At 39.0% G+C, this 27,694-nt stretch overlaps 1 protein-coding gene across 1 annotated transcript in view; it reads left to right on the top strand.

Annotated features, from left to right (window-relative positions):
• Positions 1 to 27,694, top strand: part of PLPPR5 (phospholipid phosphatase related 5) — a 124,261-nt gene that overhangs the window by 53,363 nt on the left and 43,204 nt on the right. Inside the window, exons 2-3 of the mRNA XM_060773942.2 lie at positions 15,942 to 16,074; positions 18,341 to 18,591. Coding sequence (XP_060629925.2) covers positions 15,942 to 16,074; positions 18,341 to 18,591 — 384 coding nt within the window. The remainder of the gene's footprint in view (positions 1 to 15,941; positions 16,075 to 18,340; positions 18,592 to 27,694) is intronic.

Here is a 27,694-nt window from a genome sequence, read left to right as displayed (position 1 = left end):
TAAGGTTATCTTTAAGCCCATGTTTAAATCTCTTTGAAGATCTGTCCACTAACATTACATTTCCCATTCTTGAGTCGGGAGTATAGTAGCTGCTTTGGGAGATGGTAATTGGGCATTTGGACAGTGTGGCCAGTCCAGTGGAATTGATGGAGTATTGCTTTAGTGTTGGTGGTCTTTGCTTCTTCCATTATGCTGGCATTTGTCCACCTGTCTTCTCAAGAGATTTGCAGGATTTTTCAGAGGCAACACTGGCGGAATCATTCTAGGAGTTGAGTGTGACATCTATAAATACTTCTGTCATCCCCATCACTGTAGTAGCCTGCTGGAGATGGAGCTCCTAATTATCTTTGCATGTTTTTGCTAATGTCAGCAAAAGTGTCCATGGCCAAGGAGAAATAGGGGGATGGAGTGCAGTGAAAAGAAGATGTGGAGTTGGCCCTTGTGGGCAGCAGACTGGTTTGCTATGGTGTTGATCTGTTGTCCACACCCACCAGAATTTTGGTGAAACTCAGAAGCATTGATTGACCATACTTAATATGGAATTAAACCAATTTAGCCTGGTTTACCCTATCTTAAGTACTCTAGATGTAGTCTGGACATCCATTGTAGTCCACTTTGTATTAAAGTGATGGCACAGGCAAGATTTTAGTTTACAAAAAAGGAAGGAAGCTGCAGTTGAAGGGAAAAATTGGAGGAGGAAAGAGAAACTGAGACAATGCAGTTGAACAGTTGGGAAAGCAGAGGATCAATTGTGACTGTCCCTACCAGACTGGGACAGTTGGAGGTTATAGATTCCCCTATCCATAGCCAATGGTTGAAGCAAACTGTCAAAAATGTATGCTACAGCAATAAAAAATATTGATGCAGCAGGACAGGTAGAATTGACTAGAACAGCGACTAGGTAACCATCCTCTAATTATTACTAGGAAAGCATCATGATTTGTAATGGGAGCAGCTTTTACTATCTGTTTACTAATAGCCATCCATAAAGGGAAGCCCAGATTATTTTATTTCTGGTGGTGATAATATTATTGCAGCAAATTTAGCTGATCAGCAAGTTATGTTGAGATCTTTAAAAATGGACCTGAATTATATCTGTGTGTAACAGGAGATTTCATAAATAAAACCAACCCTTTAACCAACCATTAATAAGGTGAGGAAAGTGCATTAATTTTTATCATGTTATGTACAGAAATATGTTGTGGAATTAATACTTTCATTGGAAGTCTTATTTATTTAAAATATTTATATTCTGCCCTTCTCACCCCAAAGGGGACTCAGGGTGGAACACAACATACAAACGGCAAACATTCAATTCTACTCACCCAACAGAAATACCACACCCCCACTCTACCCCTTTACTGCATCTATAGGAAGATGGGAACTGCAGGGAGGAAAAAGTTTTCATACAACTATTGAACTACTTTTTTAAAATGGGTGAACAATAAGTATATAGCCCCTTTCTTTCAGGATTTTTAGGGTGCCTTTCAGAGCAAAAAGAGGTGTTCACATTCTCATGTGTTCATACAGTGCATAAAGTTTGAATGATTATTAGAATTTCCTTAGCTGTGTTCAATTATGAATAGTTACTGTTATGTGCCTTCAAGTCAATTCTAGATAATGATCATGCTTTCTGTAGGAGTTTCTTGGCAGGATTCCTTCAAAGAAGCCTTGCTGTTGTCTTCCTCTAAGACCCAGTGGGTTTTTATGACTGAGGTAGGAGATGAACTCTTTCTTCCAAGGTCTAGTACTCAAACTACTATAAATACTAGCCAGGCATATATCTGATTAGAAACAAGTACAAAAATCTTCTTAAATCTTGATGACAAGTAAGTAACATCCAAAACTACCTTTATGAATGTACATACACCTTTGAGTAACTGTACTAGGATATCAATCAGACATCTGGGTGCAGTGTATGTGTGTTGCATTTTATATGTTAAAACTCTATTTATTTATTTATTTATTTGCCTTATTTATATCTTGCCTTTCTCAACCCCAGGGGGACTCAGGGCAGCTTACAATCACACCTCCATGGTGCCTTAAAACATAACACATCAGTTTAAACTTAAGTTAAACATTAAAACATAATAAGTGTGCTGGTACGGCTGTACCAGGAGTTCCAACTTCTTTTCCTTTCTATTGAATGTTTGCATGTATTCCAAAGTTCCATGCATTTTGCAATAAGGTGGCTTCCCTTGGTTTGCAATCATAGGGTCAATGACCCATCAATCATCATTAGGTTCTTTAGTTCCGCCCCTTTTTCTGGGTTTAGGGGGAAAAGGGGACCTCTAGTTCAGTTCACACAGAGAAGCCTTTTGTACAGGACATGAATCAGTTCCACCTGTAGAAAGCTTCGTCTTTTACAGCTTTTTGCTGGGGGGAATTCAGTCCCACAGCTCTACAGAGAAGCATAGCTTTTGCTGGGGGGATCCAGTTTCACAGCTTTACAGCCAGCCTTTGCTGAGAATTGAAGACCTTCTTTCCTCTTGGAAATCTACAAAAGGACATTGTTTGGTAAGGACCACTCGTGGCAGCCATAAAGCAATTTGGACCGGGTGTAGGGGCCCACGCCAACAGAGCCTAATACAGATTGCCCAGGTAGAGGTCAAGGATTTCCCTGATAGTGAAGAAACAGTTCATGAAGATAGTTGCCTGTCCCTTGTGGACAAGATTAAGAAAGCCACCAGTTGATTGAAAGCCTTGAAGTATTTGTTTGATTTATTGAAGACCTAAGCACTAATAAAGAACTTTGTTAAACTTTCCAAGTTTCTAAAGACTTTGTTTAGGGAAATCTATAGGGCCTCTAATCTGAGGCACCCCCGGCGTCCCGTTGGACATACAGAACACATCCTGTCTACAGATCTTTTCACAGGCCCAGCACATGACAGCACAATAAGCATAATAAAAAATCATTTCAATGAATCATGTCATCCAGAGTCATAGTATAAAGGCCAATTCATAGCCAAATTTCACCTGTTTACAGATGAAAATATCTGTATGTATGTACGCAAGTTGCCCCTGAGTTGAATGTAGGATATGAATGCTAAAGAGTTTGTCAATAAGTATCACAAACACAAAAAATTATAAAGAAACGTATACAATTTTAAACTAAGCCAGAATGTGAACATATTTGGTCTGGCTTACCAGATATGAATAAATCAAATCATTGAACAAGATTTAGTAAAAGAGAGAAATTGCAATAATTTTAAAAAGCATAATAGCAGAAGCAATATTTCATTTATGTATGACACCTATTTATTTCCATAGGTCGCATTCCAGATGTAATCCCATTATTTATTCTCATCAGCATCCCATCTAGTTGAATTCACAGGCGAGGAAATTGTTTTCCCTTTTCCTCAAAACGGCTTGTTATTTTTCCCAATGGGGGGGAAACGGTTTGTGAGGGAATTAAGCAGGGCATTCTGTGTCTATTCAAACAAAGAAAAAGTAATGAGAACAAGAAAACACAACAAAAATGGCCTCAAGGGAAGGCTCGGCATAATGAACTAGAAATTGCTGCTGATAGTTTTGTTACCGCTCTTCCTGTCAGAGCTCTCACCTCACCAGCCATTTGTTTGCAGAAAACGATAGTACTCATTTACAAAATCTCAGAGAGCCATGGCTTGTGCTGGTGAGTTTTTTCTTTCAATCAATAAGCTGTCAGCATATAGATGTGGTTTTCTCCGAGGTGGTGACAGTTGCTAAGGATACGCTGCCTTCTCCCAAGCCTGCTTTGGTTAGCCTCAGGCAAGCCTTAAACATGCTCCTACCTACTAGGTATCTATGCTGCCTTCAAAGCATCTATGGACATCCTTCTGTTAACAGTGATAGGAACCAACAGTCCAAGGGCCATAGAAGATGGTGGCCTTTCAGTTTCAGGCTCAGCTTTGGTGATAGTGTTTGGCATCTTTAAAAATTGAACTAAAACCAGAAACAAATTCATGGCCCTGTTCCCATGGAAGCATCCAGCCCACAGGGCCCCATCTACACTGCCACATAATGGAGTCATTTGCAGTTAAGCTGCATTATATGAATCTACACAGCTTCAAACTTGGAGAATGGGAGAAGTCCCAGCAGATTGGAAGAGGGCAAATGTGGTCCCTATCTTCAAGATGGGAAAAAAGGACGACCCAAACAATTACTGTCCGGTGTCCAGTCATCCTCACATCAATACTAGGCAAGATTCTGGAAAAGATTGTTAAGGAAGTGGTCTGCAAACACTTAGAAACAAATGTGGTCATCGCTAATAGTCAACATGGATTTATCAAAAACAAGTCATGCCAGACTAATCTGATCTCTTTTTTTGATAGAGTGACAAGCTGGGTAGATGTGGGGAATGCCATGGATGTAGTGTATCTGGATTTCAGTAAGGCCTTCTACAAGGTCCCCCATGACCTTCTGGCAAACAAACTAGCCAAATGTGGGCTAGGCAAAACTACGGTTTGGTGGATCTGGAATTGGTTAAGCGAATGAACCCAGAGGGTGCTCACTAATGCTTCCTCTTCATCCTGGAAAGAAGTGACGAGCGGAGTGCTGCAGGGTTCAGTCCTTGTCCTGGTCAACAACTTTATTAATTACTTAGATGAAGGGTCAGAAGGCATGAACATCAAGTTTGCAGGTGACATCAAATTGGAAAGGATAGCCAATACTCCAGAAGACAGGAGCAGAATTCAAACTCATCTTAACAGATTAGAGAGATGGGCCAAAACTTACAAAATGAAGTTCAACAGTGACAAATGCAAAATACTCCACTTAGGCAGAAAAAAATGAAATGCAAAGATACAGAATGGGGGACGCCTGGCTCAAGAACAGTATGTGTGAAAAAGATCTTAAAGACCTCATGGACAACAAGTTAAACATGAGCCAACAATGTGATGTGGCAGCAAAAAAAAAAAAAAAAGCCAATGGAATTTTGGCCTGCATCAATAGGAGTCTAGTGCCTAGATCCAGGGAAGTCATGCTACCTCTCTCTTCTGCCTTGGTTAGACCACACCTGGAATACTGTGTCCAATTCTAGGCACCACAATTGAAATGAGATATTGACAAGCTGGAATGTGTCCAGAGGAGGGCAACTAAAATGATCAGCCCTATGAGGAGCGGCTTAAAGAGCTGGGCATGTTTAGCCAGAAGAAGAGAAGGCTGAGAGGAGACATGATATCTGTGTATAAATATGTGAAAGGAAGTCATAGGGAGGAGGGAGCAAGCTTGTTTTCTGCTGCCCTGGAGACTGGGACATAGAACAATGGCTTCAAACTACAAGAAAGGAGATTCCACAAAACATTAGGAAGAACTTCCTGACAGTGAGTGCTGTTCAGCAGTGGAACTCTCTGCCCCAAAGTGTGGTGGAGTCTCCTTTTTTGGAGACTTTTAAACAGGGGCTGGATGGCCATCTTTCAGGGGTGTTTTGAATGTGATTTTCCTGCTTTTTGGCAGGGGGTTGGACTGGATGGCCCATGAGGTCTCTTCCAACTCTATGATTCTATGATTCTATGAAACTTCATGATATGGCAGTGTAGATGAGGCAGCCATTGCGGTGTGTACTTTGGAGCCCTTTTTTTGGAAGAACTTAACCATGTTCTTGATACATGATGCTCTGTATCATTCAAACTTTTTTGCCTTCCATTGACATTAGTAATTTTGACCAACCTTACTGAAGAACTTTGAAAGGTTCCAACTGAAAATTTCTAGAGCCAAAAGCAAAAGAAGCTAGGGTACATTTGGTTTGAGGTGGCTCATCCTGCTTTAAGAATGACGATATATGAGTGTTTTCATTCCTTAGAGGAGAGGTTACCACAATCTGATAATGAAGATATAAGGCGTTTCCACACAGGGCTTAAACCCACAATGAAGCAGGTTTAAGAAACCCACTTCATTGTGGGTTTAAGTCCCCAAGCCCAAAGAAAAATCTGGGCTTTCCTGGGGGGGGGGGGGGGGGTAGTATTAACCCTTGCTGGTTGGAAAAATATAATAATAATAATAATAATAATAATAATAATAATAATAATGGCCTGCACTTGAACACAATCGGCGCTGACAAAATTACCATCTGTCAGCTGCAAAAGGCCACCCTACTGGGATCTGCATGCATTATTCGCCGATACATCACATAGTCCCAGACAATTGGGAGGAGTCCGACATGTGATCCAATTCAACAACCAGCATAGTGTTCTTGTTTGCTGTGTACTAATCCTGTTGTGTTTCAAATAATAATAATAATATATTTATAACCCACCCTCTCTCCCTAGAGGAACTAGCAACACAGAAGCAAAAACTAAAAAAAGACTCTAAGAAACATATTGGGGAAAACATTAAATCAAAACACAATACCTTTCCCTGTCTCAGATGGAAGAAAACTGTGCAAGGTGGCTAGACATTTGGACAACAGAGATGTATGGGGTCATTTGTAGGAGAGTATGAACATTGCAGGGATAAATAACTTTTTCCATCAGTCTGTCTAAGATGTTTGCCTAAGATGTCAGCATCAAAATAACTTTTTACTGAAAGGTTATTTGAAGAACTAAGTCAAATAGAGGTGACAGAATATGAAGTTCTAAACCTTAATGGCAGATTAAAAATTAACAAGTCACCGGACTGGATGTGTATATATGACAGTCTTGAAGCAATCATGTGTGAAATTGTTGGTTCTTAGCAAAACATGGCACTTGTCACTAAAATCAGAAGAGTTTCAGGTAGCCAGCATAATATCCAATAATGAAAAATAAAAGAGCAGTTAGGGGATCTGGATAAACAAACTGTAGATCTAAGAACGGGTCATGTAGATAATCAGATAGTAGATATTTGTTAGTAAACCTGGAAATATTCTAGAAGGACAAAAACAAGTATCTTGCCCCGAGAACATCAAATGCATTATGTGAGAAGAAGGAAGTGTGGTAGACAATAATTGAATTGTACCGTTCTCTTGCGCATATGCTTGTAGTTTTTTTTTTTTTACCACTGAAGTAGAACCAAATTCATTTCATAAGGAGAGTTTCCAAATGCAACCATTGCACATGCAGTTCTTCATTCCTGATGCTGCATAACTATTTGTCTGGACCTTACATGTAGCACTTGATTTGCTGGGTGAGTGGATAAAACCACTGTGCATTCATCAATGTGTAATTGAAAGAATGAGCTACCACATTAGGTGATATACAATTGGGCATAATACTTCTAAATAGGTTGAAGAGGTAACTTGCATATTGTAATCTCCCCAGGCAGATACCAATTCAGTGGCAAAATAAGCTACAACCATCTATGTTTGCTATCTAATGAGTGGTTGCTTTTATTTGTTTGCTTGTTTTTGCAGTCTATACAGTCCCCAGAGGGTTCCTGGGGCAAATAATTGACCCAAGTAACTGCCATAGTTCTATATCTCTAATATATGAGTTTGTAATGTCCATAGAGACACATGGCAGCATTTCCACACATCACAATGTAATATAAGATTTAATGATTTAAATCAGTGGTTCTCAACCTGTGGGTCCCCAGATGTTTTGGCCTACAACTCCCAGAAATCTCAGCCAGTTTACCAGCTGTTAGGATTTCTGGGAGTTGAAGGCCAGAACATCTGGGAACCCACAGGTTGAGAATCTAGATGTATGCTGATCCATTTTAGTGAGCCTGATCAATTCTGTCTTGGCAATAACTGACATCTCTTCATGGCCTGTATTGTTTGCTGAGTTTTATCCTTTGTGCTATGATAGAAAAGCTGTAACTGCAACTCTATACAATATACAGTGCAAAAAAAAAATTACTTGCACTGGAGTATAACTCCCATATTTCCTGTTAATATGCAAGTCATGTTGCTGAGAAATGTTGAGAATTGTAGTTCCCAAATGATGTTTTTTAAAGTTCTGTAATGAACTGGCTGTGGAGTGGACTGGCTTAACTATAGGAAACACCTGGATGAAGCGCCTGCAGGTTCTTATGTGACCCTTGCAGGCCTCCTATCTGGCCAATCACAAACGTCTGCATTGTTTCTGCCACATTCCCACCTTACCCAGTTTCCCTGGACTGTTACAACTGCTTTGATTGTGTTGCGGAAAGTGGGTGTGTTAGAATGATCCTCTTTGGTGGGTGATTGGGAGAATAAGCATGTAAGAAAACAGGGCATACAAGGAGAGTCATTCCCATGTACCTATTCCAGGGAATCATGCTTTGCAAACTCCATCAAACATCTGTTTGGTACTCTGTCAGAAATTGAGAAGAAGACTCCCTCATCACACTAGAGCATGGATCCACTTTAAATCCAGTTTCTGCCTCCTGCAGAATTTTGGGGTTTGTAGTTTAGACTGCTCAGCCAGACAGGTCCTGGGCGTCACTAAACTACAAACCACATAATTCTGTAGGAGGCAGGCACCGGATTTAAAGTGGATCCATGCTCTAGTGTGATGAGGCTGATAGAGAGAATTACCTCTGTGTGTAGGTGCATGAAAAGAGAGATAAGGGGGTCTAATTTGGTGACATTGCATCTCCAAATAAGAATCCTCCTTCCCCATATGAAATTCAGCCTCACTGTCCACATTTCTAACATTACAGTAATTTAACTTCAGTTGAATATTTAGAAATGATGGCTTTTCTACATTCAGTTAGACTGTTTAGTCTTCCTTAAGACTGTAACGTCTGCCATCACCACCTTAACATGCAGAAGCTACACCAAGCAAAGAAGATCTGCTCAGTTGCTGATCCAGGCACAAAGAGCACAAAGTTTCCAGCCCTTTCCCACCAGCATATGAAGCTGTGGAAATCAGAAGCAGGAGACCATCATAATTCCTCATTGCATTTTTACTTGCCAATGGGACAAAGATGGATGCCTCTTCCCATCAGTAGCTGAACAGACCTTTATGCAATGTAACTGATGACTGTTTTGATGGGCTGGGGAAAGAGATGGGCTAGGACACTTTACTTTTTTACATGTATGCACCAAAGTAGCTAATGTAAAATATTGGCAACAGTTTAGGAAGAAAAAAAAGGAGGCAGGCAAGATGATCATAGGAAAGCAAACACATAAATAAAAGAATAAATAAAAGAATCCCAGGTGTGGAAGATTTTAAATGTCTCATTCTTTACTGTGCTAGAAATTTGGAGACATGAAGCAGGCAGATTTCCTATTTGAGGGGCAATGACATCATTTAATGTATTGTCGAAGACTTTCATGGCCGGAATCACTTGGTTGTTGTTGGTTTTTTCGGGCTATATGGCCATGGTCTAGAGGCATTCTCTCCTGACGTTTCACCTGCATCTATGGCAAGCATTCCCAGAGGTAGTGAGGTCCGTTGGAACTAGGAAAAGGGTTTATATATCTGTGGAATGACCAGGGTGGGACAAAGGACTCTTGTCTACTGGAGCTAGGTGTGAATATTTCAACTGACCACCTTGATTAGCATATAATGACCTGACAATGCCTGGAGCAAACTTGTTGAGAGGTGATTAGATGTCCTTGTTTGTTTCCTCTCTGTTGTTGTGCTGTTGTAATTTTAGAGTTTTTTAATACTGGTAGCCAGATTTTCTTCATTTTCATGGTTTCCTCCTTTCTGTTGAAATTGTCCACATGCTTGTGTATTTCAATGGCTTCTCTGTGTAGTCTGACATGGTGGTTGTGAGAGTGGTCCAGCATTTCTGTGTTCTCAAATAAAATGCTGTGTCCAGGTTGGTTCATCAGGTGCTCTGCTATGGCTGACTTCTCTGGTTGAAGTTCCTTGATTCGTGTTTGGGCAATGCTGCATTTGGTGGTCCCTATGTAGGACTTGTCCACAGCTGCATGGTATACAGTAGACTCCTGCAGAAGTGAGAGGATCCCTCTTGTCCTTTGCTGGACGTAGCATTTGTTGGATTTCCTTGGTGGACATCATTAACCTCATACATAACTACACCACTGGGCAAGAAGCAAGTAATTTCTGCACACAGAGCAGTTTTGCTCTTTCTTTCTGTGCACCAAGGCAGGATGAAAATATATGTGGATTCATGAATGCATACACAAGCATGTCACCACCACTCCCCAGCTCATCCCTTAAGGTATCTTGTGGCCACTGGAGGCAAAAAGTCATCCACCTCTGCTTTACTGGATAAGAAACTTCTCTGGAATACAATGTGTGCAAAATCTATCCAAACAATTTTGAAATATAGCACAATGAGTCCATGGGTGAGAACATCAGCACAGTAGTTAAAACACAACATGAACTAGTTGGTGAACTGCCCATTACTTGCCATCTTCAAACCAGGAAATATCACTTTGCTAAAAATAAATGTCTTTCTAAATGTGAAATAAAGCAGAACAGCTACATTGAGCTATATATACCCCTACTATATATCATCTGTGCAGCTACACATAGCAATTATTGGAGGCAGTCCTGAATCATGGCAGTGTCAGCTGAGGATTTGCTTTTAAGCTTCAGAAATTATTCATTACAGGACAAGAATATAAGGCCAATTTCTGGATATTTGATGAGACCTATTATTTGTGTGTTGAGGTCACACTGAATCCATCTGTTGCAAAAATAATAATAATCAGCATTTGGTTTATTTTTCTAGAAATGTAGATAGTGCTTAGCTGACCTTTGTTTTTATGATCTTTCTGATAAATTATTTCTCTCCCCTCCCATATCAGTTATTCCCTATCCCTGTTTTGTGGGAGCTGCCATTTTGCCCTATCTTAGGCCCCATCTACACAGTCACATAATGTGGCATAGGAAATGGATTAGCATAAGGAATCTAAATGATGCTCTAGGCTTATCCATTTCATCCTGGAATAAGTTTGATTTATTCTAGATTTTAAAACTACCTTTACAGGTCTGGATATTACTGGAAGATCCAGACCTTTGCAAGTATGGAGGCAATGGGGGCTTCTTCCTGGAATCACCATTCACAATCCCAGAAAACATCCTCACAACCATCCCTCCCCACCCCCTAGGCTCAGGCAGTCTGGGGAGGATGGCGATGTTAGCCTCCCCTTCCTGCCCACCATTTAGCCTTTGAAATAGAGACAAAGACTGTGTAGTTAAGACATACAGAGAAAACTGGCATCTCCACATTTTCCAGCAGTGTAGAAGGGCCTTTAGAAGACAAAATATCTAAACGTTCTTGAGGATGAAAAAGAGTGGTCACCACAGATAATGCCTGACCTTCAGTGCTCTTGCTGGATGCAGTGATTGCTCTCAGAAACTACTAAAGTGTCAATTCTTGATTCTTCTCTGTCTTCTCTATAATATAAAAAGGAATCAAGAAGTTGCAGGGTAACTTAAAGACAGGGTTGCAAGACTGAAAGACTTGGGGCCCTTCCGCACAGCCATATAATCCAAAATATCAAGGCAGAAAATCCTCAATATCTGCTTTGGACTGGGTTATCTGAGTCCACACTGCCATATATACCAGTTCAAAGCAGAAAATGTAGGATTGTATTCCGCTGTGTGTGTTACTCATTGGCTTATAACCCATTGTTAGTTCCCACTAGAGTCGACATGCTGAATGAGTAGGAATTTGATAAGTCAACCCTTATGTAAGTTACATTGAATCAAGGAGTCACGTTGAGTTTGGATCAGTGTTTCAGTTGAGACCATTGTTCCAGGTGAGATAAGGCAAGAACAGAACAAAGATGAAGTCAGAAATATGAAATACATATGTTATAGTATTTTTTCTTTGCTGTTGAATTGGGATGCTGATTCAGATTGACCTTGATCTGATCAAACACTTCAGTTATAAAGCTTTTATGTAAAGTGTGTCATGTGCATTGGATTGCTTTCAAGACAGAAACTGCTTTTGAATGTGTGCTTCAAATCATGTTGAGTAATTCCCAAGATTTTTAGATTTGTTATCATGAATTAATAATATATGTGCCTTTGTTTTGTTTTGTCTAGTTCTAAAATTGCATCATCTTTATGGTCCTGTGTACTTGCACTAAATTATGGATTCCTGACACCTTGGGAGTTTTCCTCCACCTCCAGTAATGACATTGCTAGTTTTTACATAAGGGTGCATCCTTAGAGGCAGGTCAGGACTTTTTTCTTTTTTCCTCATATTGAAAAGTTATATATATTGAAAACATATAGAGTAGATTACTACAATGTACTTTTCAATAGGCTATTTTGCTGGTAACTAGTACAGGGGAAAGAGAATAAATCTTACTTATGCTGAAAGACTTGAATTGGCTTCCAATTACATTCTAAAGGTCTGTTTTTGCTGAAGTCATAAGTGGTTGCTGTCTATCTTGCTTTGGGATGGTTTACCAGCTGTTAGGATTTCTGGGAGTTGAAGGTCAAAACATCTGAGGACTCACAGGTTGAGAATCACTGCCCTAAAGCAATGGCACCATGAGCTAGCTGAAACACTGTTTGCTATCTTGTAGGAACCAAGTTTGAGTCCTCCTCAAGCTGCAAAATGGATGCCTCCCCATTTCATTTGTTTCCTTCACTGCCTTGCCTATATTGTGTATCACAATACTTATCAATGTTGTTCCCTACAGCTTTTGAAGGGTGGGTTAGAGACAATATTGATAAAACTTTACTCAAGGCTTCAGTTAACGATGTCTTTGATAAAAACTGTAGGGATGGATATACCAAGCTCTTGATGCCATTGTCATCATTCTGATTAACTTGCATCCAAGGTCAATTTTATTCATGTATTTTGCTTGATTTGTATTTTCATAGAGGTTGTAGGCAGAGAGGTTGCAGCACCAAGCACGGTAGACGGGAAACAGATTCCATTACTCATCACTGTATTGTATGTGTTTACATTGCACTGTGGTGAGTGTGTTTGTTCTGCTGAGAATTCAAAGGTATTTTGCTTCAAGGCTTCTATCATTTTGTGCTGAAACATCAACAATCAAGACATTTCGCATTATCCCCCTCTTTTTGATCTCCCTTTTTATACCTCTTTCTAGCTTAGTTGAAAATTGCAAAGCTTAAAACTTTTGTCTGAAGGGTTCACAAATGAGAAATCTTTTTATCTCTGTGGTGTTCTTTCACATAGTGTATAGAACTCTGTAATCCATGTACAGTTTCTTATGATTGGTTGCAGTGGGAGTCAATGACTGTATCCCCTCTTCTGTTGTGAAAATATCACATTTCCCAAGACTCACATGAAATATTTGTGTTACTGGTCTTTTATTTGGCAACAAGGTGACCTTCACATGCAGTCCTATAAAGTGATTTTCCCAGGAATGATTCTCAGGACTATAGGGAGAGTTGATCACATGGACATTCTCTTTCCCTAGAAAATATCCATGTACTCATTTCTCAACTGTTCACATGGCTGGATTATTTGAAATGGATAGCTTTATAGGTATGTGACCTATTTGGCCACTTTAACAGGCTGTCTGCTCCTTGCAGTCTTTGCGCTGTTCATTTAAGAATGAAGTGCAAGAGAGATACAGTTACAGGAAGGATCGGCTAAAATCTTTATAAAAAGCTATCTGCAAATATTCCACGTGGCAAAAAGTGCATGCAATCGGAAGTGTTAGAATGCCACATATAACAGAATTTTCTTGTGGTGTCCTACAAATATGTGATACCCTGCAAAGTGTCACTTCTCTCCAAGGATAGCTTCCATTATCAATCTCTACATTTTTTTGTTTTTTAAAACTTTCATTTTCTAGTAATATACCCTAGTGTGCATTTTTATCCTTTTCATAAAGTAAAGGCGTCCCCTTGACATTAAGACTAGTCATGCCCTGCTCTGGGGAGTGGTGCTCATCTCCATTTCTAAGCTGAAGAGCTGGCATTGTCTATAGACATTTCTAAGGTCATGTGGTTGGTATGACTGCATGGAGCCCCATTACCTTCCCACAGAAGTGGTATCTATGGATCTACTCACATTTGCATGTTTTTGAACTGCTAGGTTGGCAAAAGCTGGGGCTAACAGCGGGAACTCATCCTGCTCCCCGGATTCGAACCACCGACCTTTCAGTCAGTAAGTTCAGCAGCTCAGCGGTTTAACCCACTGCACCACTGGGGGCTCCTTTTAATACATATCCATACTTGTGTGTTAAGTTTTCATGCTGTATGCTTTATTAACTTTTGTATTATATTAGTACACAAAATTCAGCTATAGGCTTCACTAATAACCTCACATTCCTGAACTAGACATTCATTTTTACTATATTGCTATATTCCACTTTAACAGCCATGGCAACATCCCATGAAAAATTAGGATTATTAGGGAGTAGCATTTAGAATTCTCAGACAGAGAGCTCTAATGCTTCACCAAACTTTAAAGCTTTGGAACATGAGGATGTTGCCATAGTAGAGTAGAATATATTCATGTACTTATGAGTAGGGTTCTAGACTTTCTTATCTATTGTATATTTTTAAAGCCTTGTGGATGCATATGTAAAAGAAATAGGTATCTTTGCTACATTGCTTAGTTAGAGAGTAATTTCAGATATTCAGAAAGCAATGTAGAAAGCTTTGTTTTCCTTTTAGTTATAATTTCCTGTGTGTATTCATATATGAGAGTCAAGTCAATTAAGAATAGCAGAGGCCACATCTAATCTTGTAAGAACATTCTTTCCATAATTTCATACTCCATAATTACATCATGATGTAACCCTTCCATGTGTGTGTATTTACTTCAAGTCACTTGTCAACTTAAGGCAGTGTTTCCCAACCTTTGGTCATCCAGCTGTTTTGGACTTCCACTCCCACAGTTCCTAACAGCTGGTAAGATGGCTGGGAATTCTGGTAGTTGAAGTCCAAAACCCCTGGAGAAACAAAGGTTGGGAACCACTGACTTAGGGTAATCCCATGAATTTAACAGTGGTTTCTTAATCTTAGACTATACAGAGGTCACTTGTCATTGCTTTCCTCTGAAATATAATCTACAGTTTCTAGTATTCCATGGTGGTGTCTTATTCAAATATAAATCAGTCTTGACTCTGCTTATCTGCTAAGATAAGATGTGATCTGATGCCTTAAAATTGTAGACATAGGCTTTACAACCCTTATGCACTTAGAATTTCAATAAAAACCAAACTACTACAGAATGCTTCATCCTGTGTTGTGATGGTGCTACAGCACTGATATAACTGGACTGAAATATTACTGCCAACTCTTAGGAATGATTCCTTATGCTTTCAAAGAACATTGATGATACTACAAGAGTGATAAAAGGTTCTGGCCCAGACTACCTGTCCAAACGTATCTCCTGCCACGAACCATCATGAAGTTTAAGTTCTTCAGGAGAGGCCCTGCTCTCGATCCCACCACTATCGCAAACACGGTTGAGGGGACGAGAGACAGGGCCTTCTCAGCAGTGGCCCCTTGCCTATGGAATGCCCTCCCTAGAGATATCAGACTGGCCACCTCTGTCTTGTCTTTTAGAAGGAAAATCAAGACCTGGTTATGGGATCAAGCATTTGATCAATAGGCAGCAAGTGGAAGAAGATCATACAATTTATGGCAATGAATTGACCTGGACTGTTTTTTGGATTTCGATTTTACTGGATGTGTCTTAATTAATTGTTTTAATTGTTGTTTTAATTTTTTGATTGTACTGTGGTTGTTTTTATGATGCTAGCATCGTATGATGCTTTTGTTGGCTGCCCTGAGTCCCCCTTTGGGGGGAGAAGGGCGGGGCATAAATATAGGAAATAAATAAATATTGTCCTTCTATGACAGAGTATGATATTCAAATAAAAACACCTTGTCTTAAGGTAGCACTCTTGCCATATGATTCCTCCCCATTGCTCTAACCGAAGAAGAGGATCCGGTTCTGGAAATAAGGACTGTATACACACCAATTTCAAGGGTAATGTGTAACATTTGCTTTCAAACTTCTCTGGGAAAGTGCTGTGAAATTTAATCCTTCTTTTTATGCAAACAAACTAAAATGAGCCATATGGTGCCTTTGCCTCACAAGCAAACTTAAGTGTCTCCTTATTATTAGGCTTTCTTGTATTTACTGGAATCTGACATTCCTTTTCCTTCTTCTTCTTTTCTCCTTTCAAGATAATTGTTGGAGAAACGGCAGTGTTTTGCTTACAGATGGCCACACGGGATTTTGAAAATCAAGAAAAAACTCTATTAACCGGAGACTGTTGCTATATAAATCCACTGGTGCGCAGAACTGTCAGGTTCCTTGGTAAGAATATTGTGTGTTAACTTTCAAATGTTTATGCATTACTCAGTGTAAATTACATATCTCAAAGTGCTGCTCATTTGAATTTCCTGTGATCTCCTTTGGGTCTCATACAATGGCAAAGTTTTCAATCACACTTATTAATAATGGTCTTAGGTACTGAGTACTAACTGGATTATAGCAAAAATGGGTGTGTTAATAGCAGCACTACACACACATGTATATTAGGCCGGTAACTATACCGATATAATGAATGTTTTCATTACTCTTTAGTTAAATAATTGAGCAGGGGGAGGAGCTTCCAGGGCTCCTTTCTCCCTCATTTTTAGAGCTACCAGGATGAAACTTGCTAAAATGGTAGAATGCATTTACCACTGTTGCCCCCCCCCCCCTTCCTCCAATGTTTCAGGGCGTTTCTTTCTTCTACTGATTTTAAAATGTAGTGGCCCTGGCTATGTTGAGTGGAGTTGAAGGAAGCAGGTCTCAGAGCAAAGGAGGAGGCCGCTGCAGTGGTGGCCTCTTGGTGCAAGCAGGGTGGCTGACACACGCTACCACTGCCTCCCCTGTGTGTGTGTGCACGTGCACCCACTTGCCCTCTCTCCCATCCTTTAAAGCCTTTCTGTCATTTCCTTTCCTTTCTGGCAATTTGGTGTGAAGGTGATGTGCCCTGGGAGTGGAGGAGGAGGTGTGTTGGGGCAGGCAGGGGACCGATGCACAATCCGATTGTCTTTCCTGTGTGTACGTGCAGCCGCTTGACCACCCTCATGCTTTAACCTTCCTGTCATTTCCATCTTTCCTTCCCTCTCATTTCTTTCCTTGCTTCCTCTTTCTCTCGCTCTTCCACCCTTCATTCTCTCTTCCTTTTCTTCCTTTCTTCCTTCCTTCTTCCCTCCCATTCTCTTGTCACCCATGTCTCCCTCTTCCTATTTATTTATTTATTTACTCAACCCCATAGGGGACTCAAGACGGCTTACATATATCAGCAATTATTCAATGACATGTTAACATACATACATAAAAATAAACAAATACATTAAAACAATCATTAAAAACATATCAAACTTTTAAAATACTTATTAAAATAATGTTATCCAAAATCGTAATCCATGGCCATTCCAAATTGTCATTGCATTATTCCATTATTCTCTAGTGGGTTACTAACTGAACACTTGATCCCACATCCAAGTCCTTAACCTTTTCCTGAAGGTCAGGAGGAAGGGGGTCTGATTTAATTAGGTGATCTGATTTAATTAGGGAGGGAGTTCCCTGAGGGGCCACCACTGAGAAGGCCTTGTCGCTCATCCCCACCAACTGTACCTATAAAGGAGGAGAGGCTGAGAGCAGGGCCTCCCTAGATGATCTTAACCTCCTAGCTGACTCAGAGAGGGAGGAATGTTTAGACTAGTAAACTGGGCCAGAACCATTTAGGGCTTTAAAGGCTAAAGCCAACACTTTGAATTGTACTCTGTAGCAGACTGGTAGCCAGTGGAGCTGATTTAATAGAGAAGTTGTTGTTTTTTTCCTTCCTATCTCTGTCCTTAACCTTTTCCCAGCCCTCCTTTTCTCTCCCCCCCCCCCCCCCAATTGTCTTCTTTCCTTTTTATTCTCATTTTTTGTACTGTATTGGAATTGCCTGCCTAGCCTTTAAGGCTTCAGTATTTCATAGAGTTTAATCATATTTCTTTCAGACTGAGGAAATCTGCAGAGCTGTATTCCTCAAGAAGAGATCTCATTCCATATTTTCTTTTTAAGCCATGTAATTATTTTTTTCTTTTCCTCTCCCATCCTTTTCTTTCTTCCACTTTTCTTCCTTTCTTTATTCCTTCCATCCCTCTTTTCCTCTTCCTTCCTCTTCTTTCTTCCCATCTTTTCCTCCTTCCCTCTTTCTCTTTTCTTTTCTTTCTTTCCTTTCTCTTTTATTACCTTCTTTCTATTACTCATCTTTCTTCCTTCTCATCCTCCTTTTTTATTTTCCTCTATTTTTTTCTCTTTTTTAGCCTTCTTTTTCCTTCCCTGCCTCTTTTCCCCTTCCTTCCTTTTCTTCCTTCCCATCTTTTCTTCCCTCCCTCCTTCCTTTCCTTTCTTCATGGCTGAGTCATGAACTATTCAATACTATTCAGAATTTCTACCAATTCTAGTATTCTGTGCTGGTTTCATTATTGCTTGTTCATCAGGCAGCATAGAGTTCACATGGAGAAATTGCCATTGCTCAATTGTGTAATGTTTGTTGCAGGATATTAACTATTACTTTCCCCTTTCTTTTCACTAGGCATTTATGCATTTGGACTTTTTGCAACTGATATCTTTGTAAATGCTGGACAAGTTGTAACTGGGAACCTTGCACCACATTTCCTTGCACTTTGCAAACCCAACTACACTGCTCTTGGATGTCAGCAGTTTACACAGTTCATCACTGGTGCAGAGGCTTGCTCTGGAAATCCAGATCTCATCATGAAAGCCAGAAAAACATTTCCATCCAAAGAGGCAGCACTGAGTTTATATGCAGCAACGTATCTGGCCGTAAGTAAATCAGATAACCTTGTTCTGTGATATTTCTGGCAACAGGTATTTTATCTTTTTCTCAGTTTATTAGAACTAGTTACATCATGTCTGATTTGTTGGCACAAAAAGCTTTGCATTTATTACAGTTTCATAATTGAATTTTCTGTCTTGTGCTTTATATGCTGGGGAAGGTGATGCAGTTAGAATCACAGCAGGTATTCACACTGAATAGGTGCCATGTATTGAACTGCTTTTTCTGTGGATTTGTTTAAAACATGATATTTTGGTGCTTAATTTGTAAAATCATAATGTAATTTGACATTTAGTAGGCTTTTCCTTAATCCCTCCTTATTATCCAACATTTTCGCTTCTCCAACATTCTGCTGGCCCATTTATGTTGGATAAGCAAGACTCTAACGTACTTCCAGTGTACACACCTGCATCTTTAGGGGAGGTATAATCCTATTCAGTACAGGCTGAATCTCTTTACCTTGATCTGCTATCTGTTTACTTGGAATGCATGTCAAATTAAGCTACATATTTTTTTGTTGTCAGGAGCTGGGACTAAGGTATTGAAGTAAGCAGAAAGATGTCCAAATAGGGTTTAAATTGGGACTCTTTTTTGGATGCATTAGGGATTCATGCCGTCATCGTGGTGGTCATCATCATCACTATTACTATTATTGTTACTAATATTATTACTAATATTATTGTATTTATTTCTGTTATATTATATTTATTTCTATCTCACCTTTTTATAAATTCAGGACTCAATGCAGCTTACAGAAAGTTAAAACGTATATTGTTCAAACTGACAAAACGCTAAATGAGATTAATCAAAAGTTTAAAACCAGACTAAAACATTTATCATTAAAACAAACATTAGCAAGATTATTTTTTGAGACAAGCCTTGTAGTCGTGAATACTTTCCTAAATGCAATACTCTATAATTTTCTTTGAAAAGAAAGCAGATCCAATGTCAGTCTAACTTCTCTGGGCAAGGAGTTCTAGAGCCTAGGGACAGCCATTGGAAGGCCTTTTCCTGTGTGCCTACAAAGTAGACAGAGAGAAGGGCCTCCCCAACAGATCTCAAAGCATTGGCTTATTTGTAAGGTAAAATATAGTCAATCAAATAATCTAAATCTGAGACAATCAAATTTGTTCTGACTAAGAGAACTTCCTTCATCATGAGACATTCCAGTGCACTTCACCTTGTAGATGAGAATGTATGCAGTCTGGATTTGCCCTTCAATACCCTCGAGCACCCACATAGGTCTTTTGCAACTTTTTGACAGACTGGTTTATTTATTTGCCTTTTGTAATAGCAATACCAAGCATTTAATACATCCCTTCAGAGTTTATATCCTCTCATAAAACTGTTTCAGTAATCCTCTCAATTATTACAATAATCTTCACAACAACTCTGTATAAGGATAGTTCAGAATTAGGAGATTACATCTGGATTCAACATTTTGCTCATTAAATTATTAGTTCCAATTATGGAAGGCATTGAAAGCCAGTTGAAGCTTGCTCCTGAAGAAAGAGAACACGGAGGTCCTCTTACCCATTACCTCTTATCAGTATATCCCCTTTTATGCTGGTTTCAAGGGCTACCTTAATTCCTAAACACAGGTTTTTCAGGGAACTGTAGGATTTTGAAGGAATTCCTACAATTGCTTCCCTTCTCATGTCCTCTTGCACAGGCATAGCCTTGCTAAATGCTACCTTGGATCATATACTTGGAAGGGATCTTGAAGGCCATCTTGTTCTTTTCTTCCTTGGATGCCAGATATTCAGATGAAGAGCATTTTTATCAGATTGCCATGATGGGTAGAGGAATTATAAGAACTGTAGCCCAAAGAAGTATTTTTTGAGCATTAGTTGCATATTGGGTTGAGCTTTAGTTTCATGCTGGGGTTTTACAGGGGACTTGAATGAAGAGCCGAGATTCAACAGACTGGGAATCAACAAGAAAATTATGTGGTAGACTACACATTCTATGAGAAGGGGCACAATTCATCCAAGGATGTTCTGGATGCTTCACTGACATCTCTTTTACTTCATGAACTATAAGAAGCATTGTATGGGGTAATGCAATGTCCAGTCTAGGTATCTCCCAGAACTGAAGGACTATGATGCATAATATATTTACAATAGTTTCATTCTCCAATGGTTCTATCCTATGGAATCTTGGCTTTAAAATTCCATACAGTACAGATAATTTTTGCAAAAGAGGTTTAATATTATAGTTTAAGGAGGTACATTAGAAATGTATCAGTAGCTAATCAAACTCAAAACCTGATTATTCTGTAGCATGGAGCCATGGCAGGCAAAGTATGTGGTATCAAATTTGTGCTATTTGAATGCAGCCCTCTAGTCCAATCAGGTCTGTGCCTGAATGGGATACAATGTTGGAATCTTAGATACACAATGATTCCATGAGAGAGAAATGGTTGCAGATAGAAGTCATTACACATGGGTGAGATGTTTGTTTAATTTGAATTCAAGAGCATGCCAAATGTGAATTTCCCAAACCTACACCTGAACCAAAAATACACTTTCTAGAATTTTAAAAATACACATAATATGTATATTAGGCAAATGTATGCTCCAAAAGTTAAGTGAAATTGTATGCAGTAATGGATTATATAGTAGGGAATCATTTGGAAAGTGGTGTTTATTAGAAGTGTTATTTAGATAAATGCCTGTGAATGAGTGTATGAATGTTATGCAGATTTTTTAAAATGGTAAACCGATGGCTGGAACAGAATGAAACAATTGTGAGGTCTGGGAGAAAGAAAAACTAACGAAATGTGAACTTTAAAGGGAATAAATAAATAAGGGAATGTGAACAATTTATTGGGAAAGTATACATTCCTTATCAATTTATTTCTGACCTCAGACTGCATAGGGATGAGTAAGATAAAGAGCAAATTTGAGATTCTGTGCAAGGCATGTAAGTGAGGTCCTTTCCTTCTGTTTGTCACCTGAAATGAATAAGAAGCATTTTGAATAGTTTAGAGCTAGGCCCCTTCTACACTGCCAAATAATCCATATTATCAATGCAGATAACCCATTATCTGCTTTGAGCTGGATTATATGATTCTGTATTGCCTTATAATCCACTTCAAAGCAGATAATCTGGATTTTATTTGGCAATGTAGAAGGAGCCCTTTTTAACCTTAATAATCCCTTGTACAATGGAAATTTCAGCCATTTCTCTGTGCCTAAGGGGCAACATGTCATACAACAAAAATATGTGTTAATTATTGTATTTTTCCCTAAACTAGCTTCCAGACCCTTGGGGCAGACATCTGTAATCTAAACCTATTGTTTGTATTCTATTGTTATGTTGCCCAAGAGTTACATTTGTAGATTCATCCAAAGAGAGCTATCATGCTTCTCTCATGGTCTCTTCAATGCCTTCTTTCAGATGTCCTCTTAGATTAAATGAATTTCTAGTTCAGATGAGTTGCTTTGATCAGTAGCAATCCATGAATCATGTTTTGTTAGCTTATTATCTCACCTACATTTATTTGTACATTAGTCCTTCACATGGATTAAAATGGACTGTGATTCTGTACCTGATTTGTTAGAAGTCAACCACGCTGAACCTAATGGAAATTAGTTTGTATGTACATGCGTGTGTCTGTAGAACTGCACCCCAAGGAAAGATGTAAGGGATTCGCCTAGTGTCAGGCTGCATTTGTCTTCAAATTAAGCACGAGCATGTTTTATCCCATCAGAGGGAATTTTCCCCCAGCTGCCTCCTTATTGACTATTCTGTTCTACAGAGAAGCTGCATATAACTGATTACATGCAGTTTTGTCTTGTTTCTGCTCCCGATTTTATGTTGAGTCCTAGCCATAATCTAAATCTTCCACTTGAGTGAAAATAAGGCCTTGAGAAGGTGACTTGACAGCACTGAAGTTGACATCAGTAGGTCTTCTGTACTGCTAGGCCATCAGGGCAATATAATCATCTGTCAGGATTCCGATGTACACTTCATTTAGGTTTGTAGGTTGAAAGCCTTACATCTGAATCAACTAGAAGACAACTGATGAAAACCTGGTAGAAGAAATTCTGTTTTCAGCATATTCATTCAACCATATATATGCCACTATATGTATATATGTATGTCTGTCTAGTTTGAGCAATATCTGTAATTATACCCACAATTATCTCTATGCTGTGTCAATCTTTTTCTTTTCTTATATATTCAGATTGATAGCCTTTCCTTATCTTGATCACTTAGAACAAGAAACAAAATTGAAATGATTATCTAATGTCCCATTGAAATCAATTGAAATGCACATCAAAGAATTTGGGATAAATCTGGCATCACTCTATAATAGGACATCACTAGAACAATGGGACTTCCTCTCATTTCCCTCGCCTCTCTCAGCCTCAGAAATTTCTTCTGAAAGGTTTTCTGAGGACATCACTTTCCTTTCACTCCTACTGACAGAAATAGTTCTATTAGTAGGGTGACAGAGTTGGAACCAATCAGCTTTTCGAATTCATTACACATGAGCAAGGTCTGACCAGTTCAAGCTATCTAATTATGGTTCTGAGGAAGAGCTAGCTGCAATGATAAGGGAATTATTTTGTCGTGTGGACCCAGATAATGGCTAAGGGTATGCATTCCTGTCTGCATTGCAAGACAATTTAAAAACATGTCTCCAGTTGTAATTTGCTATGGTGGTTGACTAGTTTGCAGCACTACTAACAGTTTACTTCAGTTTGCTGAAGTTCCATAGTATCCAACCAGTAATTGTGGAGACAAGATTCTAGGCCATCATGTTCTTCCTGTTTGTTCAGGAAGAAGGAGCCTGGGAAGATATTTGGAAATGGAACAGCTTTAAACATCCTTACCATTAGGCAGTTTCTCAAAGTTTCAGGGAAATTAGCATCCCTGTAGTCTCCACCCCCTAGTTGGAGTTATGATCTGTGGAGAACAGACTGCTCTCATGTCTCTTTTTAATTTTATATTCCTTATGCCAAAGAGACCCAGAAGTTTCAATTGGCTTTTTTAGACCCCACTTGCAGTTTCCAGATGGCTGGACACAGTCCTTTGGAAAATACTTTTACTTGTTAATGCCACTTTCTCCTCGATTATCTGCCACGTAAAACCTATGCCAAATGTCAAAGTCTCTGCCTACAGTGTAGGGTAGGCAAATAAATATATGGAAAAGGTTAAAAATTCCCCTAGGCAACTGGTACACTTGCGCTGTGTGAGAATCAGGAGGGTTGGCCCAAATGAACAATAAGTGAGTGAGAATATGAGGTACATTTTATGCAGTCACTAAAATCAAATTAGGAAGTGGATTAAACTGAACCAGTTCTACTGTAGAGTGTTTACACAATCATCCTGGCAACCAGTTGGAGGCTGGGACAGCTGCCACAGTATCCTCTGATTGCAGATTGGAGGGGAATCCAATAATGTTTTTTCCCCTTAGTTCTCTGAGATGTGCTGATGCAGATATCCAGATATGTTTGGGGATCAGTGCTAGAGGGTACAGGTAATGAAAAACAAAGGGGCAGAAAGTGAACATTCCCATAGGAATGATGTGGTTTCCTTCCAAGGTGGGGTAATTATTTACTCTCTGGCTATACTGAGAGGCACCACTTTTTTTGAATCTTGGATTTGAGCTGTGCATGGGATATGCTCGGATAGGCTACAGTGGATTTTCTGGATTATAACGAGCTTTCTGGTGAGTTGTTTAAATGTGTTTTTTCTGGCTTATTGTGCACCTAAGCACACTTTGGGGGTATACATTTTGTGGGCACTCCCACTGTGAACTGCATTATAGTATCAGTGTAGAACTAGCCTAAATTGTCTTCCGACTCCAGTGCTTTCATGCTAAACCAAAAACCCTGCTATGCTCTTGTTATGGATACGGGCATCAAAGGTATCTCCTTCCCTTTCCCTTTGTTACTTTTTTTAAAGTACTAATCATGAAAATAAAGCTGACATGATACAAGTTTTAATAAAACTAAAGTGTTGCAAACATGGAAGGGTAAAACACCAAGGCATGCTATGATGTTTTGGAAAGTAAAAGCATATAAAAATGGTTCATCTCCATGTTTTGTCTTCAACTTTTAAAAATCAGAAAAGGTATGGAGAAAACTCCAGCAGATCCCCCAACCATTCCAAGAACTAAGGTGGCATAGTGGTTTGAGCATTGGCCTATGACTCTGGAGACCAGGCTTCAGATCCCATTTCAACCATAGAAGCCTGCTTAGGGCCCTTCCACACAGCCATATAACCCAGAATATCAAGGCAGAAAATCCCACAATATCTGCTTTGAACTTGGTTATCTGAGTCCACACTGTCATATATTCCAGTTCAAAGCAGAAAATGTGGGATTTTATTCAGCTGTGTGGAAGGGGCCTAAATTACTTTGGGCAAGTCACATTTTCTCAGCCTCAGAGGGAGGCAGAAGAAAACCTCCTCTGAACAAATCTTGCCAACAAAACACAATGAAAGGTTTGGCACACACTGGGAACAGCTTGAAGGCACACAGCAACAACAGCTACTCTCCCATTTTATTACTTCCAGTTGGCATACATTTGAGAATCTGTGAAAAGGTTTGGGATATAAAAGGATGTGTCACAATGCCCACTTTGTTACATCTGACTCATTTTTTAAAGAAAAATCTTAATTGTGCCTAATATTGGATAAAAGAAAATGTTTCCACTGTAGAATTTTTTTTCAATAAGCCAAACCCAAAGGCTGTTTAATTTAAGAATAATGGTTTGACAAGAGTTCTGTAGACAAATGCTGAGAAAAATACATGCTATTGATTCATTCTTCAATCATAGCATGAGGCTGCAGTGATTCCCATGTGCGTCTTCCATTGCCCATAACCGGAATGGATGATGACTGTATCTTTCCAGACCACTCTATTTTCTTGTTTAGGACAATCTAATATGTATCTTCTATCAAAATTAGCACATGTTCTCATAGCACATATGGCATGAATTCTTTTTGGAGGCAGAGGAAGAAACGTCGTTCCCAGTTCAGTCCTCAAAGGTGAAATTGGGAGGCTACTTTGTTCTTATTAAGAATTCACATGAGATAATGGTAAAATAAAATGTGTAACTAAAACACCAAAAGGAAAATCTCTGGGTAGTAGTGCTAGGGAGAAATAACACTGGTAGAGGATCTTATAAGCCCTTCTACACAGCTGTATAAAATCCACATTGAGCTGGATTATATTTATTTATTTATTTACTGTATTTATATACCACTTTTCTTACCCCTGGAGGGATTCAAAGCGGTTTACAAAATTCCATGCCAAACATATATGTAAAAATCTTAATACCTAAACAATAACATATAACTGCAAGTTAAAATCATTAAGACCATTAAACATAAGACATAAGCAACATTTAAACATTAAGACATAGCATTAAAACATCTTAGTATAAACATTAAAATCAGATTATTCAAAATCGTAAACCATAGCCATTCCAATTGTCAATTGCACATATTCCTGAATTAATGGGGAATATGTGCAATTGACAATATCTATCCTTTTGTGCTGAATACATAGGGAATATGTGCACACTCTTTCATAACCAGTGTCACAAACACCCAGTACTTTAAAAATGGAAGGAATCTGTCGATTCTGTCATTTATTTTATGGATAGATGTGACACAGGTTTATTTTCTAGCTCCTACAAGGCAGGCTTAGTAGCCCTAAGATTAATGGCACTTACTGCTCTTATTGCAGATTTCATACCACTCTTAATCCAAGCATGGAGATGAGATAAATGTTCTCCTGCAAAGTGTGGATTCAGTGTGGACTCAGATAACCCAGTTCAAAGCAGATATTGTAGGTTATCTGCCGTGATAATCTGGGTTATAGCCCTTAGAGACATTTCAGTTTCCCCCTTTCTGGCACGTTTTTCCTGAATTTTTGGGATTCCCCTCCCTTTCAGAGGCTTTCAAATTTCTAACGATATCTAGACATGGCCTTTCAGAATGTGGAACTGTGTGAGTGGTAACTATGTCCTTAATAGGTAGGGTGGTGAACTTGGACATGGAAGGCCTTGTCCCCATTTACCCATTGGTTATTTTCAGGTGGTCCTTCCTGACCTTTTTGAAATATGGGTGAGCTAGTAGGTTGAATACCTCCCCCTCTGTGAATCTGTAAAATGCCTCACTAAAATGAAAGGAAAGCAAAGGTTATGTTTCACACAGTTTTGTTCCTGTTAATTGTCTCTAAATTGTAAATATTCTGGCATATTGTCTTATTAACAATAACCTCTCCCTTTCTCTGTCACTCTCTTGCCATGGCTTAGTGTGGGTGTTTGCTGCTATGGTAACTTTGACTCTCTCCTGGATATGCAGACTTCTGGTAACAGCTTTTATATGGCCTATTTATAAATCTGTTGTGACTATTTTATACTGTTGCTTTAAAAAAATACCACAACTTGCATTCCTCGGGGAAATTGTAGAAGTTGTCTATCCTGTCCTACATATAGAAGATGGTTGAATGTGGTTCTTTCAAAGTTGACATATACACAGAGTTACTTCCACAACATGAGGGATAAAGACATCAACATCTGGATTGTATTAGTATCCTTTACCCACGGACACAAGCAACATTGAATTTAGATATCTTCTGTGTCAGAAGTTAAGATAGGTGATCCAATACAACAATATTGGATTTGAATGGTGTTGTTTATTTTTTATGAGTTGGACTTATTTATAAATAATAAATAAGTCCAAATATTTATTTATTTATTTATTTGGACTTATTTATCATTTATGATTTTTTTCCTAAATGGGTTTTGTTGTTATTTTTGGTAAATTGTGTAGCTCCCAGAGAATCCCACAGCCGGAAAACAGGCATCCAGGCCTGCTGAAATTGTACCGACAGTTCATGAATTTATCAAATAATCTAAAATCAAACCCTCAAGTGTGGGGGCTGACTGTGTGTGAAAAAGAGAGGAAAAAGAGAAATACAGTAATGTTGTGGTAGTGTTCACACTTAACATTGTTGGTTTAAAATTACTAAAAGTAACACACTGATTTTTTAAAATGTCATAATGAGTAACATTATCTTTACCAAGCTCTCCTCAAAAATCTTCCTCACTGCTAGCATTGAAT

This window comes from Anolis sagrei, chromosome 4, assembly GCF_037176765.1.
Source record: "Anolis sagrei isolate rAnoSag1 chromosome 4, rAnoSag1.mat, whole genome shotgun sequence".
Lineage (NCBI taxonomy): Eukaryota > Metazoa > Chordata > Lepidosauria > Squamata > Dactyloidae > Anolis > Anolis sagrei.
Note: the sequence above shows the minus strand (reverse complement) of the source record. Positions and strands in the feature narration are given on the sequence as shown.